At 50.5% G+C, this 19,244-nt stretch overlaps 1 protein-coding gene and 1 non-coding gene across 5 annotated transcripts in view; both read right to left on the bottom strand.

The window, feature by feature from the left end:
• CACNA2D4 (calcium voltage-gated channel auxiliary subunit alpha2delta 4) overlaps positions 1-19,244 on the bottom strand; it is a 107,826-nt gene that overhangs the window by 11,136 nt on the left and 77,446 nt on the right. For 3 of the 4 annotated variants that reach the window (XM_070049271.1, XM_070049272.1, XM_070049273.1), the window contains exons 27-29: positions 12,529-12,590; positions 12,272-12,316; positions 12,086-12,148 (exon numbers count right to left, since the gene is read on the bottom strand). In XM_070049271.1, the coding sequence (XP_069905372.1) occupies positions 12,086-12,148; positions 12,272-12,316; positions 12,529-12,590 (170 nt within the window). Of the gene's footprint in view, positions 1-1,846; positions 7,346-12,085; positions 12,149-12,271; positions 12,317-12,528; positions 12,591-19,244 lie in introns of those variants that run through there. The other variant, XM_070049274.1, reaches the window with a different exon arrangement.
• Positions 9,214-9,286, bottom strand: LOC127492226 (small nucleolar RNA SNORD5). Its single transcript, XR_007921385.1, has one exon. It is a non-coding gene; the product is annotated as a small nucleolar RNA SNORD5 (small nucleolar RNA).

Below are 19,244 nucleotides of genomic sequence, written 5' to 3' on the forward strand. Positions count from 1 at the left end.
CCGCCCAGAAGCGAATGATCAAGATTGAAACCTCCAGATCCCCTGAGAATGTTAGGGAGATCTTCAGAGCCATGGTCACTCTCACGGCCTCGGCTGTCTGCTGCTCTTGCTAGGCCCCATTTCGAGGGCTGCCCTGGTGTGACTTCATTCTAACAAGCCCTGAGCTGGAAGGGAGGGAAGCCACCACTTTCTGGGCAGGCGCAGGCTGCAGACAGGTGTCGGGAAGAAGGGCTTGGGAGGCTGTCTGGGGAGATTGCTTGCCTCTGAAGCAGCAACAGGCCGTTCTTGCCAGGCCTTGGGATGGGCCTTGGAAGGGATGAATCTCCCTGCAGGTCACCTGGTCCGGAAAGTGGGAGCAGCCCACTCAGGGGCATCCAGGCTGCGAGCACTCAGCAGCAAGGCCGCAGTGTTGGCCGGGAAATGGTCAGGCATCTGGATCATCTGGAAGCTTTGTTAAAGGCTTGCTGGGCCCCGAGCCCCAGGCCACAGCTTCTGAATCCCCAGATCTGACTGGGGGCCTGGGGGATCTGCATCTCAACAGAGCTTTGAAGGCTAGGAATAGGGAAGAGTAGCAGCCAGGCCAGGAGGCCCTTGACAGCACGTGTGTGTTTGGGGGAGGGGCAGGGTTGGGTAGGAGAGTAGGAATGTGTGGGGGGCAGCTTCTGAAACGTTCACGGTGATCCCAGCCTTCTGCTGGTCCTGTCCTTGTGTAAGCCCCTTGCCTGAGCACAGGGAAGCTTCCAGTAAATACAGTGTGGGAAAAGTGACAGGTGCCGCTCCCCACTGAGCTCCGGTCCCATCTAGTCCCTGCTCTCACGGGCTCTTCACAGCTGTCACTCAGGCGCACGTGCACTCAGGTGTATCCCAGGTACAGGGGAGCCGATGGCTGCAGTCTACCAGTTCTGCCACCAGCAACCAATGTGACCTTTCCCGCTAGCCTTGAGAGACCTGCAGCCCTGGTCCCTAACTCACTGTAGCCTCCTGAGAGACCCTGGGCCAGAAACACCCAGCTGAGCCACACCCAGAATCCTTACCCTTGGAATGCCAGCTAGTGTCTGGTTTTAAGACACTGATTTGAGGGTGCTTCGTTATGTGGCAATGGAAAACTGCTACAGGTATTGAATGAGTTCAAAAAGAAACAAGAATAGGCAGATGGACAGGGGGATAGAAAGCTGAGCGACTCCATTTGCTCCAGGCTTCCCACCTGCCTGCTGGCCACTCACTGCTGTCTAGTGGGCTGCTTCCTGCCTCAGCTGGAAGTCAGCTGAGTTCTGGGCTGGTGGCATCTCCCAAGGGAATAGCCTTTATAACGTAGCACAGCTCAGTCACAGGGTCACAGCTGTCCCAAGGGAGGGAAGTCCCATCAGGACTGCCACTCCCAGAACCTTGACACTGTCCTTGCAGCTTGACCCAGGAATCAGCAGTCCTGGTTCTTAGCTTTCAGGGTTCTGGAGGCATCACTCCTGATTCTGTAGGACTCAGCCAAGTGCAGCAAAGTGAACCAACTGTGTCCTGAGCAGGAACAGTGACCTGGTGGGTGCTTCAGGGCAGGAGACCATGCACCTGGGAGACAGGGGCTTGCAGCCTGCCCCACTCTGCAGAGGAGGGTGCCAGCCCTGCTCTACATGTGCTCAAATCCCATGAAAGCAAAGGTCCTCCCAGCTTGGTTTCCCTGCCCACGATGTCTTTTCTAGAACCCACCCCCACCACCAACATGGCTCCTCTTTGCTTGTATTCTGGGTTCAAAGTCCAACTTTTCTCTGTTTTGGGTTAATAGCCAAAACTTGCAGAGCTTAGTTTTTTTTTTTGGCTCTTGTATGAGACTAATGACGTCCCCCCAGATGATGGGAGAAGGGCTGCCTTGCTTCTGGGGCCTCACAGTGCAGGGAGTGGTGGGGAGCAGGGAGTTGTGTTAGCTGAATGCCCTGGTTGGGGGAGCCTCTCCAGGGCTATTTCATTTATATCCTGGGGCATTTCATAAAGGACTTGGAGAGCTTATAAAGTCACATAGGATTATAAACACATTATAAAATCACATAGGATTTTAAAACACATGAGATCTCAAAAAGTTTGTGGGAAAATGGAATTAAAAAATAAGCTTAACATGGCAGAATAGGAGGGAGCCTAATGCTCTAGGTTAGGGGAAGGTAGTTAAAAAAAAAAAAAAAGTGGAGGGAGTGCAACCTCAGGGAAGACTTAGGGAGAAAACTACAGTGGAAATTCCACAGAAGGAAGAGGGATGCTGTGGATCTATGTGGAGGGTGTGGACACACAGCGTGAGCATGGACGCAACACAGAGTCCCAGCAGCTGAGAGCCTCAGTGCCAGCTTTGGAGAGTGAGGTGACACCAGACCGCAGCAGCTCAAGCCACTGGCACTATGGCTGCAAGGAGAGCCTGGTGCGAGTCTGGCCTGGAGCCCTGCAGGGAACAGGGTGCCTGCCAACCTAGAGGAAAAAAGGGGCACATTTTCTCTCTCCCCATATACCAACAATGGCACCCTGTAACTGGCTGAGAGAGGGCAGGCACCATTTTGGATATACATAACAGCTGTACCAGCTTGTGTCTGTGCACCCAGCAACCAGCTGAGAAGACGCGCCTGATTCTGGCTGGGAGCATTGACAAGGGACTGGGCATCCATGTAGGACTGTGAGATGCCCCCAGCCTCCCAACACATCACAGATTCTGGGGCTCAAACTGCCTAGGCAGAGCACCCAAAGGCAGTTGGCACTGGGAGGGTGTCTGCCTCTCTGTCACAGGACAGACTGGCGGGGCAGAGTGGATCCTTAGTGCCCCATGACTGTGGGAGCCTTGTGTGCCGGGACCATTGAAACACTGTGGCTGTGTGGGAGGGCGCAGGGTGTGGTGGGGTCTCTGGGCAGTCGCTGTGGGCAGCTCTACATGCTCAGGGCTCCCTGATTGCCTGGGGTGGTCACTGCGCCAGGATCCATGCTCACACTGATCCTTTGTATGGTTCTTGTGGCAGCATGGATGAGTATTGAACCCACTGTGGGCTAGTGCCCAGGCACTGACCTTGAGAGGCATTGAGGGTGTGACTACACCAACAGAGCAGACCAAATCCTCCCCTCTAATAAAAAATAAAGGAGAAGCTCTACCATGCCCAACTTGGGTGTCACCCTGGATACTCCCCCCACCCTGGAGCACTGAACAGAGTTCCCTGGCCACACCCAGAGCATGTCTCTGTGTATTCACTGAAAGAGCAGACACTCCACTAAGCCACAGAGGTGTAGTTCAAAGATAAAAGCCATCAGAGGGAAAAAAAATTAACAACTATCTCCACAAATGCCTAAAAATAAATGCAGAAATTCAAGAAAGAAGAATAAGGAAGACAACATGACACCCTCAAAGGAACACAACACTTCAATATTAGAATGTGAAGAGGTAGAGATTGATGAAATGCCAGAAATGGAAATCAAAAGATTAATCATAGGATTACTTAGAAGTAATCAGAAGCAAATCTATGAATTAAAGAACTCCATACATAACATGAATGAAAAATTTTTCCATGAAATTGAGATTTAAAGAGAAATCAAAATGAAATATTATAAATGAAGGATTCAATAGATCAAATAAAAGATGCGGTGGAAATCCTTAACAACAGGACTCAGTGAGGCAGAAGAAAGAATATCTGAGTTAGAAGACAAATCTCTGGAAGTTTTATAGTCAGATCAAAAAGAAGAAGAATATTAGAAAAATTAAAAACTGTGTTGGAGATTTATGGGATACTATCAAATGACCTAACATATGGGTCTTAGGAGTTCCTGGAGGTGTGGAAAGAGAGAATGGGATAGATGGCCTTTTTAGTGAAATAATTACAGAAAATGCTCCCAATTTGGAAAAAGAAAGGGATGTTAAAGTACAGGAAGCACACAGAACTCCTAATAGACTTGATGAGAAAAGATCTTTACCATAACACATTGTAGTCAAACTTTTCACAGTAAAGCATAAAGAGAAGATGCTAAAGTTTGCACAAGAGAAATGCCAGATGACTTTCAGAGGATCTCCAATTAGACTCTCGGCTAACTTCTCAGCAGAAACCTTACAGGCTAGGAGAGCATGGTGAGATATAGTCCAAGTCTTAAGAGAAAAAAGAACTATCAACCCAGACTACTGTACCCTGCAAAACTCTTGTTTATGAATGAAGGTACAATAAAGACCTTCCATAAAACAGAAATTGAAAGAATTTGTCACCACTTGTCCAGCCTTACAAAAGATGCTTAAGGATATGCTACACAAAGAAACACAGAAACACAGTCATCACTATGAAAGAAGGCGAAAGCAGAAAATCTTCCAGTAAAAGTACAAAGAAAATACAAAATAAACAATAGGAACATTTATGGAAAAATTGCAGGGCCAAGTTGTTACTTATCAATAGTAACCTCGAATATAAATTATCTCAGTGCTCCAGTTAGAAGATACAGACTGAATAGATGGATTAAAAAACAAGACCCATCTATTTGTTGCCTACAGGAAACACATAGCACCAACAAAGATACCCACAGACTGAAAGTGAAAGGATAGAAAAAAATATTCCATGTTAATGGAAATCAAAAAGGAGCTGATGTAGCCATCCTAAAATCAGATAAAATATACTATGTAATGATTAAGGGATCAATTCAATAGCAAGATATGATTATAAAACAGGTATATGCACTCAATTACAGGGTGCATGGCTGTTTAAAAGAAATGCTAATGGATCCAAAGGGACTCTAATACAATAGTAATAATGGGGGACTTCCACACTCCACTTTTAGGAATGGACATATCAACCAGGCAGAAAATCACAAAAACAAACAAACAAACAAAAAAAAAAAAAAAAAAAAAAAAAACCTCAAACAGAATTAACACTATAGACCAAATGGACTAATTGGTATCTATAGAACTTTTCATCCCACAGTTGCAGAATATACATTCTTCTCACCAGTGCATTCTGATCACAGTGGGATGAAGCTGGAAATCAACAATTCAGGAATCTCTAGAACATATGCAAACAGATGGAGACTGAAAAACATGCTCCTGTATCAACAGCGGGTCATAGAATAAATCAAAATACTTCTGGAAGTGAATGAAGACAGAAATACAACATATCAAAACTTAAGAGATACTAGGAAAGTTTATAGCAGTTGGTGCCTACATCAAGAAATTGGAAAGGACCGAATAAATAAGCTATCATTGCATCTCAAGGACCTAGGAAAACAACAAAACAAACCCAAATTAGTAGGAGAAAATAAATAATTAAAATTAGGAAGAAATAAAAAAATTGAAATAAAAAATACAAAAGAAGTCGGCGCTGCGGCTCACTAGGCTAATCCTCCGCCTTGCGGCGCTGGCACACAGGGTTCTAGTCCCGGTTGGGGCGCCGGATTCTGTCCCGGTTGCCCCTCTTCCAGGCCAGCTTTCTGCTGTGGCCAGGGAGTGCAGTGGAGGATGGCCCAGGTACTTGGGCCCTGCATCCCATGGGAGGAGACCAGGATAAGCACCTGGCTCCTGCCATTGGATCAGCGCGGTGCGTTGGCCGCAGTGCGCCGGCCGTGGCGGCCATTGGAGGGTGAACCAACGGCAAAAGGAAGACCTTTCTCTCTGTCTCTCTCTCTCACTGTCCACTCTGCCTGTCAAAAAAAAAAAAATACAAAAGATCAGTGAAACCAATGGCTGGTTTTTTTAAAAAACATAAACAAAATTGATACATCATTGGCCCAACCAAAAAAAAAAAAAAAAAAAAAAAAGAGGGAGAAGACCCCAAATCAATACAATCAGAGATAAAAAAGGAAATGTAACAATAGATTCCACAGAAATAAAAAGAATCATCAGTAATTAATACAAAGTGCTGTATACCAACAAATCAGTAAACCTAAAAGATAAATTCCTGGACACATACAACCTACCAAAATTGAGCCATGAAGGCACAGAACACATAGACAGACCAATAACGAAGAAAGAGATTGAATCAACAATAAAGACCCTCTCAAGAAAGAGAATCCCAGGACTGGATGGCTTCACTGCTGAATTACACCAGAAATTTAAAGAAGAACTAACTCCAATTCTTCTCAAGCTATTCAAAACAATTGAAAGGGAGAGAATCCTCCCAAACTCCTTCTATGAAGCCAGCATCACCTGAATTCCTAAGTCAGAGAAAGATACAACAGAGAAACAGAACTATATACCAATTTCCCTAATAAAAATAAAACAAAAATCCTCAAAAAATACTAGCCAATCAAATCCAACAACACATCAGAATGATCATTCACCCAGACCAGGTGGGATATATCACTGGTATGCAGGGATGGTTCAATATTTTCAAATCAATAAATGTGGTACATCACATTAACAAACTGAAAAACAAAAACCACAAGATTGTCTCAATAGATGCAAAGAAAGTATTTGATAAAATACAACATCCTTTCATGAGGAAAACCTTAAGCAAACTGGGTATAGAAGGAACATTCCTCAACACAATCAAGGCATTTATGACAAACCCATGGCCAGCATCTTATTGAATGGGGAAAAGTTGGAAGCACTGCCACTAAGATCTGGAACCAGACAAGGATGCACACTCTCACCATTGCCTGGTACTGGAAAAACAAAAACAAAACAAAACAAAACAAAAAAACCAATTGAGTAAAACAATGGAATAGAATAGAAACTCCAGAAATCAATCCATGTATCTACAATCAACTTATCTTTGACAAAGGAGCCAAAATCAATCCCTGGAGCAAGGACAGTCTCTTCACCAAATGGTGCTCAGAAAACTGGATCTCCACATGCAGAAGTATGAAGCAAGACCCCAACTTTATACCTTACATAAAAAAATCCACTCAAAATGAATCAAATACCTAAATCTACAACCAGATACCATCAAATTATTAGAGAACATTGGGAAACTCTGCAAGGCATTGGCATAAGCAAAGACTTCTTCGAAAAGATCCCAGAAACAGAAGCAATCAAAGCCAAAATTGACATGGGATTGCATCAGATTGAGAAACTTCTGCAAGGCAAAAGAAATACTCAGCAAAGGGAAGATGCAATTGACAGAATGGGAGAAAATATTTGCAAACCACGCAATTGATACGGGATTAATATCCAGAATCTATAAAAAGCTCAAAAAACATGAAAGAATCGGGATCACTAGCCATCAGGGAAATGCAAATCAAAACCACAGTATGGTTTTACCTCACCCCATTTAGAATAGATTTCATATAGAAATCAACCACAGGGGCTGTTACTGTGGCGTAGTGTGTAAAGCTGTCACCTGCAGTGCTGGCATCCCATATGGGCGCCGGTTCAAGTCCTGGCTGCTCCACTTCTGATCCAGCTCTCTGCTATGGCCTAGGAAAGCAGTGGAAGATGGTCCAAGTCCTTGGGCCCCTGTCCCTGTGTAGGAGACCTGGAAGAAGCTCTTGGCTCCTGGCTTTGGATCAGCCATTGTGGCCATTTGGGGAGTGAATCAGTGGATGGAAGACCTCTCTCTCTGTCTCTGCCTCTGCCTCTCTGTAACTCTGCCTTTCAAATAAATAAGTAAGGCCAACATCGCGGCTCAATAGGCTAATCCTCCGCCTTATGGCACTGGCACACCAGGTTCTAGTCCTGGTTGGGGTGCTGGATTCTGTCCCGGTTGCCCCTCTTCCAGGCCAGCTCTCTGCTGTGGCCAGGGAGTGCAGTGGAGGATGGCCCAAGTGCTTGGGCCCTGCACCCCATGGGAGACCAGGAAAAGCACCTGGCTCCTGGCTTTGGATCAGCGCGGTGCGCCGGCTGCAGCGCGCCAGCCACAGTGGCCATTGGAGGGTGAACCAACGGCAAAGGAAGACCTTTCTCTCTCTCTCTCTCTCTCTCACTGTCCACTCTGCCTGTCCAAAAAAAAAAAAAAAAAAAAAAAAAAAGTAAATCTTTAAAAAAAAGAAATCAACCACAAATGCTGGTGAGGATGTGGGGAAAAAGATACCCTAATCCACTATTGGTGGGAATGTAAACTGGTCCAGCCACTGTGGAAGACAGTATAGAGATACCTCAGAAATCTGAATATAGGCCTACTGTATGATCCAGCCATCCCATTCCTGGGAATTTACCCAAAGGAAATAAATCAGCATATAAAAGAGTTGTCTGTACCCCCATGTTTACTGTAGCTCAATTTATAATAGCTAAGATATGGAATCAACCCAGATGTCCATCAACTGAAGACTGGATAAAGAAACTATGGTATATGTACACCATGGAACTCTACACAATGGCAAAAAAAAAGTAATCCTGTCATTTGCAACAAAATGGATTCAACTGGAAACCATTATACTTGGTGAAAAAGCCAGTCCCAAAAAGACAAATACCATATGTTCTCTCTGATCTGTAGTAACTAATAGAGTACCTAAGGGGTAATCTGTAGAACTGAAATTGAAACTTGGACATGTGCTGATTTTAAACACCCCTTGTCTCAACTGTTGAGGAACAGGGTTTTTTTCCCCCATACTATTTGTTTAACTCTTTACTTAGTGTAGGGTTAATCTTATGATATAAAGTTAATTGAAAATAGAGTATAAAGTTAATTGAAAATCTTTGTAAAAAAATAAGAATGGGGGCCGGCGCCGCGGCTCAATAGGCCAATCCTCCACCTTGTGGTGCCGGCACACTGGGTTCTAGTCCCAGTCGGGGCGCTGCATTCTTTCCCGGTTGCCCTTTTTCCAGGCCAGCTCTCTGCTGTGGCCCGGGAAGGCAGTGGAGGATGGCCCAAGTGCTTGGGCCCTGTACCCCATGGGAGACCAGGAGAAGCGCCTGGCTCCTGCCTTCGGATCAGCGTGGTACACTGGCCACAGTGCGCCAGCCGTGGCGGCCATTGGAGGGTGAACCAACGGCCAAAGGAAGACCTTTCTCTCTGTCTATCTATCACTATCCACTCTGCCTGTCAAAAAAAAAAAAAAAAAAAAAAGAATGGGAATAGAAGAGGGAGGAGGAGGAATTGTGGGAGTGAGGGCAGGAGGAAGCATAGGGTGGGAAGAATCATTATTCCTGAATTTATGTATATGAGATTCATGAAATTTGTATACTTTAAACAAAATGTTTCTAGGTAAAAAATAAAAGATAAGCATATTTTGGTGCAAAAGAAATTGTAAAATCCATGTGTGTACAAGGGAAGATGCTTATGATGTGCATGGATTTGCAACAAAATAAACTTACCTTTTAACTCCATTTTCCCTGAATGTTTTTTCTTCTGTCAGAATTAGGTTTTAGTTCATGTCTGTAATCACTCAGCAGTTGAACATATAAATTCATCATGTGAAGCCCTGAATTTTTTCAAGTACCCCTGTATAATGGTACTTATTTGATATATATATAATTAGTATATATATACATTTATATGTATATATATGGCATTTTATATAATATATATACATATATACACCATTATATATATTATATACTTAGAAACAAATACTTGGGGTCAGCGATGTGAAGTATCCCATATGAGGCTGTTCTCCTTCCAATCCAGCTCCCTGCTTGCTAATGTGCCTGGGATGGCACACTGGGTGATAGACCAAGTGCTTGAACCCCTGCACCTATGTAGGAGATGCAGATGGAATTCCTGGCTTTGGCTTGGCTCAGCCCTGGCTGTTGAGGCCATTTAGGGAGTGAACCAGTGGGTGGAAGATCTCTCTCTCTCTGTAATTCTGCCTTTCAAGTAAATAAATCTTAAAAAAAAAAATACTTTATACAGTATAAACCTCTGAATAGCTGACTGCTACCATACAAACTCATGGTATCCAGTAGTTCCCAGTGATATCACAATTTCTGAAGGCCTGTGGTCTAGGCTGAGTAGGACTAAATAGCCCAAAGGTTATGCAAAGGGCCTCTGGGGCGTGGGTCCTATCACCCAGATGTCCTTACTTTTGCCCTGTGAAGTTGGCCTGGCTGCTCATGGAGCAGGGACTGGCAAACCCTAGCCCGTGGGCCACTTCGGCCTCACTGTTGACTGTGGCTTTTCCATCTTCAAATGGCAGGAATAATCAAACGATTCATCAATTTCATGATATGAAAATTATGTGAAATTAAAATTTTGGTATTGTCTTAAGATCTTTCTGGAACAATACCATGCTCAGTCATTTATGTGTTGTCTAGGGTTACTGTCTTGCTACAACGGAGAGCTGGGGAGTGGTGACCAGAGACTGACTGACTTGCAAAGCCCCCAACCAAAACCTGTCTCTTGGAAATGACTGCCGACTCTGCTGAGGGGCACTTGGCTGTCCTCTGAGCCTTGCCATCTTCCCTCCCAGGGGCCAAGCTTCTGAGCTCTCTCTGAAATGCCCAGGCTCTGGCCCTTGAAAGCCAACACCCTGGAGCCCTGGAGACCGGGTCTGGTCTCAGTTACCAGGCACGGAGGGATCAGAGCAGGAGTGACTGAGAGCACCAGAGGATCCCCTGCCGCACTCCACCCTGGTTTCAATTCTGCCATCACCCATTCTCCCAGAGCAAGTGAGAAAACGGGAAGCACAAAATGGCTAAAAGGGGACACGAAGGGGCAAAGGGAGGAGATCAAAGGCAGGCGCCTGGGTGACTGCGATGACCAGCTAGCAGTGATGTGCTGCAAACCAGTAGGGTCCTCTGTCTCCCCCCACCCCCACCAGGAAAATGAAGGAAGTCACCTCTCTCTTGACTCTCGCTGCCAACCTGGGCTACAGGGGAAGTGGTGATTTTAAGATTGTCCTCAGGAATGAGACCCATGGTCCGCTGGAGCCCCCTCCTCCAGGGCCCTGGCTGCAGTTCTGCTCTGTTCTTTCTTTCTTTTTTTTTTTTTTTTTGACAGGCAGAGTGGACAGTGAGAGAGAGAGAGACAGAGAGAAAGGTCTTCCTTTGCCGTTGGTTCACCCTCCAATGGCCGCCGCTGCCAGCATGCTGCGGCCAGCGCACCACGCTGATCCGATGGCAGGAGCCAGGTGCTTATCCTGGTCTCCCATGGGGTGCAGGGCCCAAGCACTTGGGCCATCCTCCACTGCACTCCCGGGCCACGGCAGAGAGCTGGCCTGTAAGAGGGGCAACCGGGACAGAATCCGGCGCCCCGACCGGGACTAGAACCCAGTGTGCCGGCGCCGCAAGGCGGAGGATTAGCCTAGTGAGCCACAGCGTCGGCCATCTGCTCTGTTCTGATCCCTTCTTGGGACCTTAAATCCCATGCAGCGCAGACCAGACCACTGCTTTTGGGACAGCCTTGGCCATAGCCCCAGCCACCATCAACCTCTGCTTCCACCACTCTGCCAATGCCCAGGGCAGCAGAATCCAGGTGGGAGGTGACCCTGGCTGTCTTGTAGTCCAGCCCCCTTATTTCCATGGAAGTCATTTGCCCCAGTCATATACCCCAAATCAAATCCCATATCCTTTCTGTTAGGGTCCAGTCTAAAGCTGCTGACTTCTTGGGAGAATTTAGGTTGAATATACTGTGGTTTGGCGCAGGATTCAACAGGCTTCTTTTGTGGCTTGATAATAAATAATTAACTGGGGCGCCCAGATTGGGGCTCAGCAAATATGAAATTATGTTGCAAGTGACTCTTCTGCCTTTCTGGGCACAGGTTGGAGGGGTCGGAGGGTGTGCCAGGCGGCTCTGGGATGAGAAAAGATGCCCTCCACCACAACTTCCTTCCCGGACACGGAGTCATGCTGCCAGGGAGGGCAGAGAGGGCAGGTGCTGCCCTGCGGGTGGTGGAAACGGGGATGGGGCAGAAGGGAGAAGCCAGGAGTCCCCCCACTACCACCACCACCACGCCATGCTCAGCTGCCAGACTCCTCCGCGTGGTGGGTGGGGTACAGCGGGGTTTACTGCGTGTCCCTCACTTCTGTGTGGCAGCGACATTTTCCCGCCGTCCAGCGAAGGCCAGAGCAGCTGGGTGGAGGGCTCATGTTTCCTCCGACCGTCCAAGGGTGCTCTGCATTCTGTATCATGCCCTGGTGACTGGGGAGTCGCCAAACCTCTGCTTGTGCTGGCTGCCCGCCGGGAATCCCGCCAGGCCTGTGGCCCTCTGCTCCCTCCCCGCCGCGGTCAGCCCGCTTCCTCCTGCCCGTCCTCCTTGGCTCTGCCTTCCTGGAACGTACCTCTGGGGCCCGCTCTGAGATCAGAATGAACCCGTTGTTGTCTATGACGAAGCAGTCCAGGTCCTGGGGAGGAAACCTAGAGGGGTCAGGCCAGGGTCCCGCCGGCCCCTTCACCTCTCTTTGGGCCCCGCCCTGCCAGAGGGGACCGGCTTCCCACTGCCCCCTCGAGGTGTTGGGCGCGCTCACACTGTCGGCGCAGCTCTCCGGGCACGTCCCAGCCGCGGCGTCGCACTGGAGGGGAGAAGAGGCATCGTGAACGCTGGCATTGCTGGGCGTCCCTGGGTGTCCCCGTGTGGGCAGCTGCGGGGTGTCCCCGTGTGGGCAGAGGGGCTGCGAAGCCCAGAGAGAAGGGAGCCAGGGAGCCGGGGGCGGGGGGCACGGCTGCGGGGCCTGGCGTCGGGGAGAGCGGGGGCAGCCCGGAGCCCGCGCCGCGCCACACTTACCTGGCGCGTGGCCGCCCAGAACCGGCGCTGGAGACCCCCCAGCTTCATCTGGACGCCCACAGCTGCGGGAAAGCGAGAGCGCAGGCAGGGCCGGCGTGCGTTTTGGGGGAGGAGGTGGTGGGAGGGAAAACAGTGGGAGAGGACAGATTCGCGTTAGAGAGAGTAGGCACCGGCAGACACCATGGAGGGATGACCCGGGGCGGCGACCCGATGGAGCACACAGTCAGATGGCAGAGTGCCAGTCTAACAGGACTGGCTCCGCAGGGCAGGGCGGTGGCGTCCCCAGCAGGAGGGAGAGGGGGAGGAGGAAGGGTAGGAGAGGGGAAGAGAGAGGGAGGGAGAGAAAGGGAAGGTAGAGGGGGGGAGTGGGGGAGGGAGAGGGAGGTAGAGGGAGGGAGAGGGAGGGAGTGGGGGGAGAGGAGAGGGAGGAAGAGAAGGGAGGGAGAGGAGGGGGAGGGAAAGTGGGAAGGGGAAAAGAAGGGGAGGGAGGAAAGGGAAAGAGAGGGAGGGGGAAGTGGGGGGGAGGCGGGGTGAGAGAAGAGGGAAAAAGAGAAAGAGTTGAAAAGAGAGAGAGGAAGGGGGGGAGGGGAGGCCCAACCCTAAGGAGGATGACTCATCCTCGGATCCCCCAGCTCAAGGCAGGTGGGCCAAGGCAGGGCAGGTCCTGCTCCCCTTTCCCACACATGGAGAACTAGAGGCTCTCTTTCTTTCATCACCCGGCTGGGGAATGTTCAAGCTGACCCGGCCAACGGCACTGATGGACGAGGACAGCTTTAACAACTCCCCTGCACTGGACGCCAACAGCCTGTGTCCAGCCAAGATAGCAAATGGGAGAATTCCCCCACCACTGGCCTCTCGGTGAAGGCCCTGCCTGCCTGCCCCGCCCCCGCAGCCCCAGAGAGCCAAGACAGAGTCAGAATGAAGAGACTGATTATGGGCATCCTCCATTCACCTGCCTTGGGGAGGAACTGGACTTGCAGGGATGGTAGGGGGGCTGACCAAGATTTCCTTCCCAGTGGCCCTGGGCTGGGTCTGGCCTCCGCTGAGCCTCTTAGGGGAAGAGGGTACTCAGGTGGATGCCTCTGTGGGCCTTGGGCCTCTGAATGTCCTGAGCACCCCCGGGGCGTTTTTCTCCATCTTCACCCCAAGTTCCTGTCCTCCTGACTTCACCCCTTTCAAGCCTCAGGTTGTCTAAACCCACAGCTCTTAGGGACTTAAAGCTACAAGGGGCTTGGCTGGGTGCCCCTGCCCCCAGGCAGCTGGTAATTGAGGGGAGAAGCTCTGGGCTCCTCTTCCCTCTGCCGCTTACCCCAGCTCCAAGGCTTTTTTATTTATTATTTTTTTTAATATATGTTACTAAAGGGGCTGGCGCTGTGGCACAGCAGGTTAAAGCCCTGGCCCGAAGCGCCGGCATCCCATATGGATGCCAGCTCTAGTCCCAGTTGCTCCTCTTCTGATCCAGCTCTCTACTATGGCCTGGGAAAGCAGTAGAAGATGGCCCAAGTGCTTGGGCCCCTGCACCCACGTGGGAGAACCGGAAGAAGCCCCTGGCTCCTGGCTTTGGATCAGTGCAGCTCAGGCCGTTGCAGCCATCTGGGGAGTGAACCAGTGGATGGAAGCCCTCTCTCTCTCTGTCTCTACCTCTCTCTGTAACTCTTTCAAATAGATTAAATAAATCTTTAAAAAATATGTTATTAAAGATGTAAGTTTAAAAAGACAAAGGAGGCGTGCCCATGAGAGTGGTAACATAGGCTGGGACTCAGGGTGCTGCCCCGGGAGCAGCATCTGTGAGGCCCGCTGCTGCTCGGGGCTGGGCTTCCCGCTCCCAGGAGGGCTCTCTCCTTGCTGAGCTCGTGCTCAGATAGCCCTGGGTACAGGCAGACTTCAGCAAGCTGTGGGCGCCACGTGCCTGCAAAGGCTCTTCTGATCAGCCACTGCCTCTCTGATTCCTAAGTAGGCTTGGAGAACCCAGGCGGGGGCTCGCGCACTAAGAGAAATCTGGGACAAAGAGCTCCAGGAAGACTTGGGGCTGAAGAATAGAAAGAAAAGGCAGGTTACACTGAAAAAAAAAAAATTAAATAACTAGGCCAGCTTCCTAGTGTCTGGGATAATAATATCCAGACGCACTGGGCACATAGGGGGCGTCAGGCACCACCATGTGCACACCCACCCATTACTTTTTGGGTTTTGTAAGCATTACAAGTCAGCCAGCTAGTGAATAACAGAACCAGGCCTCTAACCCAAATCTGCCTGTCTCTAAGGCGTAAGTTCTTAAGCTCTCTGCTCTCTGGACCTGGATTCGGGTCTTGACAGTCAAGAGCTGCAGGAGCTGGGCCAGCCAAGCTCTGGCCCTGGGCTTCAGGTTCCTTCTCAGTACAGTGGGGAACAGCTATGGGTTCTTAACCATTGTGCTGTTCACGGGAAATTCTAAAGTCATTCTCATGACCAGTGGAGAGATTTTGTGTCACGATTGTTCCGGCTTCCTGAGTATCTACTGGGCTCTTCTAACATGGACTGGAGATGCAGAACTGGACCATTTTCTCCCCTTGAACCTGGAATGATCCCAGAGAAATTTGGCATGAAAAAAAAAATGTGCCGAACAAAGGGCCAGCATTCTAGACAGGGATTTTCTGGGACTGTGGCCTCTGTGTTTGCTTCTACTGCTGGGAATGGAAGCATGATTATATAGAGTACTTCAAAGAATTTGTGGAAAATGGGATTGAAGGATCAATTTAGTTGGTGCAAGAATATGCTGAAATCCACGCATACCAGGGGTCTTCAAGAAGTTCACGGAAAATGTGTGTCATGAAAACCTGTACATGGATTTCAACATTTTTTTGACACCGCCAAAAATGTATGTATTAATTCCACTTTTGAGGTATCCTCACACTCGCCCTAGAGACAGAATGAGTGTGGGATTGTTGCAGCTCCAGTGAGATCCTGCAGGAGAAATGTCATCGTGTACCAGAATCCCCTGGGAGGCTGATAAACCCTCACTCCCGGAGTTCCTCATTTATAGGTCTTGGGTGGATGGGTCCTGAGAATTTGCATTTATAAAGCGCTCCCAGTGAAGTTCCTGCTGCAGGTCCTGGGACCCTGTTTTGGGAACCCCTGTGCACTGACAGGACAATGGAGATGTCCTCTACCTGTGCTGTCCCAAACAGCGAGCACTGGCCACATGTGGTTACCAGAACTGGCAAGGTGGCCAGTGTGGCTGAGGACCTGACTTTGCACATGTTATTGAAATGCAGTTAGCGTCAATCTAAGTGGCCACATAGAGGTGACACCCACTGCGTTGGGCACTGTGGTTCTAGAGCTGATCTGAGTTTGCAGATGCAGACAGCAAGGGCCCGAGAGGCCACCCTTGGAGTCACAGTGCGGGGCAGCTGAGGCGTTTGGGGGCTTCTTTATTGCTTCAAGGTCCAGGTGGCTGAAAGGGGTAGGAGGGAAGGGGACAGGAAAATCCACTTGTTGGGTCAAAGACGTGGCCACGCCCCCTCCTCTCACTCCTACTTCTCTGAGGCTGCAGGCGGCCCCTCCTGGACCAGCTGTGCTGTTCATTTTAGACAGATTCCTTTCACCTGAAGAAAGAGGCAGCGGCAAAGAGGTCCCGGGAGGACTGGGCTGCTGTCTAGGCGTGATCAATCCTTGGGGTTTAAGGAAGCGGACACGACCCCACCCTCGGCCTCTGTGGTCAAAGGGGTCTCAGCTATTCCTCTGAGGAGACCGTGCCTTGGCACTGCCAGGGCTCAGAGTCCAGTCCCTGGAATCAGGTTTCTGAGCTGCAGGGCAGTCCGTGGTTCCAGCACTGGGAGGGCAGGCGGTTGATTCTCCAACGAAGCTCAGGTTTTGACTCTCCCTGGGTAGGAATGGGGGAAGCAGGTTTTGGCCCTGCTGGCCTGGATCACCGGCTCCTTGAAGGCAGCCTCTGGGTGTCCTTGGCCAAATTGGAACTTCCTGCTGCCTCCTGACCTGTCATCTCCAGCTGGGTCTCCCCCAGGCGTGTCAGACTTGGCGTCTTCAAAACCAAAGGCAGGCCTTTCCCCCATAGCTGGTCTTCGCCACGCTTCCCCATTGCTACCTGGTAGCACCCACGGCCCCTCCCCCACCCCAGTTCTGCAGACTTCAGTTTCCAAACTTCGCCAATTGACCGGGCCGGCATCCCTGTCACCCAGGATGACGCCAGGGGCTCCCCGAACATTTTCCTGTTTCCCTGTCCATGATCCACCTCCCACACAGTGATCTTTGTGAACAGCAAGTCACAACACACCCTTCTTCAACTCTCCAGTGCTGGCCGGTGGCCCCTACACCAAAACCTAAACTCCTCTGTAACACAGCCAACAAGCCAGCTCGCTGAGGCCTCTGATTTCAACCTGAAACACTTCACTCAAACATGGGAAGCTCATCCCTACCCCAGGCCATTTGCATCAGTTGTTCTCGTTTCTGGGAACGCTCTTTCTCTAGAACTTTACATGCTTGCTTCCTTCTCATTGTCAGAGTTCAGCCTAAACTCCTCCCCCAGCAAGCCCTTGCCTGGCCTCTCTGTTCTCTATCTCATCACTCTATAGCTTTTTTAAAATTTTTTTTTTAATTTTAATTTTTTTTGACAGGCAGAGTGGACAGTGAGAGAGAGACAGAGAGAAAAGTCTTCCTTTACTGTTGGTTCACCCTCCAATGGCTGCTGTGGCCGGCACACCATGCTGATTCGAAGCCAGGAGCCAGGTGCTTCTCCTGCTCTCCTATGCAGGTGCAGGGCCCAAGCACCTGGGCCATCCTCCACTGCCCTCCCGGGGCCACAGCAAAGAGCTGGACTGGAAGAGGGGCAGCCGGGACAGAATCCAGCACCCCGACCAGGACTAGAACCCGGTGTGCCGGTGCTGTAAGGCGGAGGATTAGCCTATTGAGCTGCGGCGCCAGCCACTCTATAGCTTTTAATTTGATTTAATCATCTGGCTGCCTACTTACTGTCTGTCTCTCCCCACTAGAACGGAGCTACTAGTAGGCCACGGGATTGGATTCTAATCTCCAGGTCCTGGAATATTATCTGTCATACAGTGGTGCTTGAAACGTATTTCCTGAACTTCATAAATACATTCCACTTGAGCCAGTCTCTTGCTGAATCCTATAAGATCTTACTGTGCCTCACCTCCCAGCTCCACAGCCTTGTTCAACTCCTCCCTCCCCTATCGAGCCTGCCCTCTTACCAACATTGGACTTGAAATCTTGGAGACTGAACCGCGCTCCAAGTCTTTCAGAGACCTCGGAGACAATCCACTGGGTCCGGGAAATGGGGAATTTGAATGAGACACAAGGAAGGACTTCCTGAACAGTGCTGACCGCAGGACTAGGTCCCCAGGAGGGAAGGCAGTGGTCAGCATGGCCGATCTACAGTGAGGAGTCAGCTGCATTCGGCCCAATAGCTCGAGCCCCTTGGCTTAAAATCATCTCAAATCCTCACACCCTCAACTGTGCTTTTCTACCCTAAGCCCCGAGACAGCCCCGCCTTCTTTCCAAAGAAGCCCTGTTGTGCCTGGCTGGGTGGCCACTGTCAGAGGCCTGGCCCCTGCTGTCGCTGCCTGCCAGCCTGCCGTGTGCCCGACACGGCTCCTGTTACAGGCGCTCCCAAGCCTGTGTGTGGAGGGTCGCTGTTTCAGACCCTGCGCTGGTCCCTCAGGGGCCCTGCCGTGACGTGATGGAAGAGTTCAAGTCTCAGCGTCCGGCCCTCCTTCTGCCCCTGACCCTCCGCAAGGACACCCTAACAAAGAGCCTCAGTAAGGCAGCAGCCTCTCAAGATGTGTGCTGTTCCCCTGCTCATCCTGTCACCTCGGTGCTGCTTTGTCATCAAAGTCGGCGCGGCCAGACAGCTGCGCACACGCACACACACACACATATGAGGTCTCGCACACAGAAAGGACTCCTGCATGGTCCCTGGTGGTCCCTCCTAACTCTGGATTGGCTTTGTCCTTCCTCCTCCTCTGCCTGGAGGACACTGTGCTTAACTGGGTGAAGACTGCATAGCTAGAGGGGCCCGCCAGGGGCTCGGGGACCAGGTCCCAACCCACCTCATTCTGCAGGGCAGGAGACTGAGTGTGGCCCGGGGCTAACAGGTGGCCGATGAGCAGGCGTGTGGACTCAGTGGGGGAGAAGCAGGCCAGGCTGGGTGCCTCCTCCCGGACAGCTCCCCGCAGAGGAAAGGCGGTGGTGATGAGAGCTGCAAGCTGGGAGCTGACCCCCTGCCTGAGTGAAGGAGGCAGGAGGCCACCATGGGGGAGGGGAGGCGTCCAGGCTCCAAGGAGGTCCCACCTCCACGAGGATAGGGAAGCAGGCATGTGTCCTGAAGGGCAGGATGTGGGCACGGGGTGGAGGGTGGAGGGTGAGAGGCAGGGAGTTCCCAAGAGGTAATTCATGCTGCCTCCTCCTCCCACCAGGGCAGTCCCAGCGCCCCTCCCCCAGTGGAGCAGAGGAGTGTCCTGTGAGAGATGTCCTGGGTCAAGGCGGGGATTCTCGACCTCCACCCCTAGTCCTGGCTTTGAGACCCCTGAGGAAAGCAGAAGACCCGTAATGTGCCGCTCACATGCCTCGGCCCCCAGAGGGGTTAGGCAGGCTTGCAGAGATGCAAAGCCAGGGTCCTTTAGGGCGGGAGGCTCCCAGCTGGGACCCCAGCTCCTTTCTTGGTGTGGGCCTGGCTGACTGTGCCTTTGGGCAGCCACTTTCTA

Source organism: Oryctolagus cuniculus, chromosome 9, assembly GCF_964237555.1.
Source record: "Oryctolagus cuniculus chromosome 9, mOryCun1.1, whole genome shotgun sequence".
In the NCBI taxonomy this organism is placed as follows: domain Eukaryota; kingdom Metazoa; phylum Chordata; class Mammalia; order Lagomorpha; family Leporidae; genus Oryctolagus; species Oryctolagus cuniculus.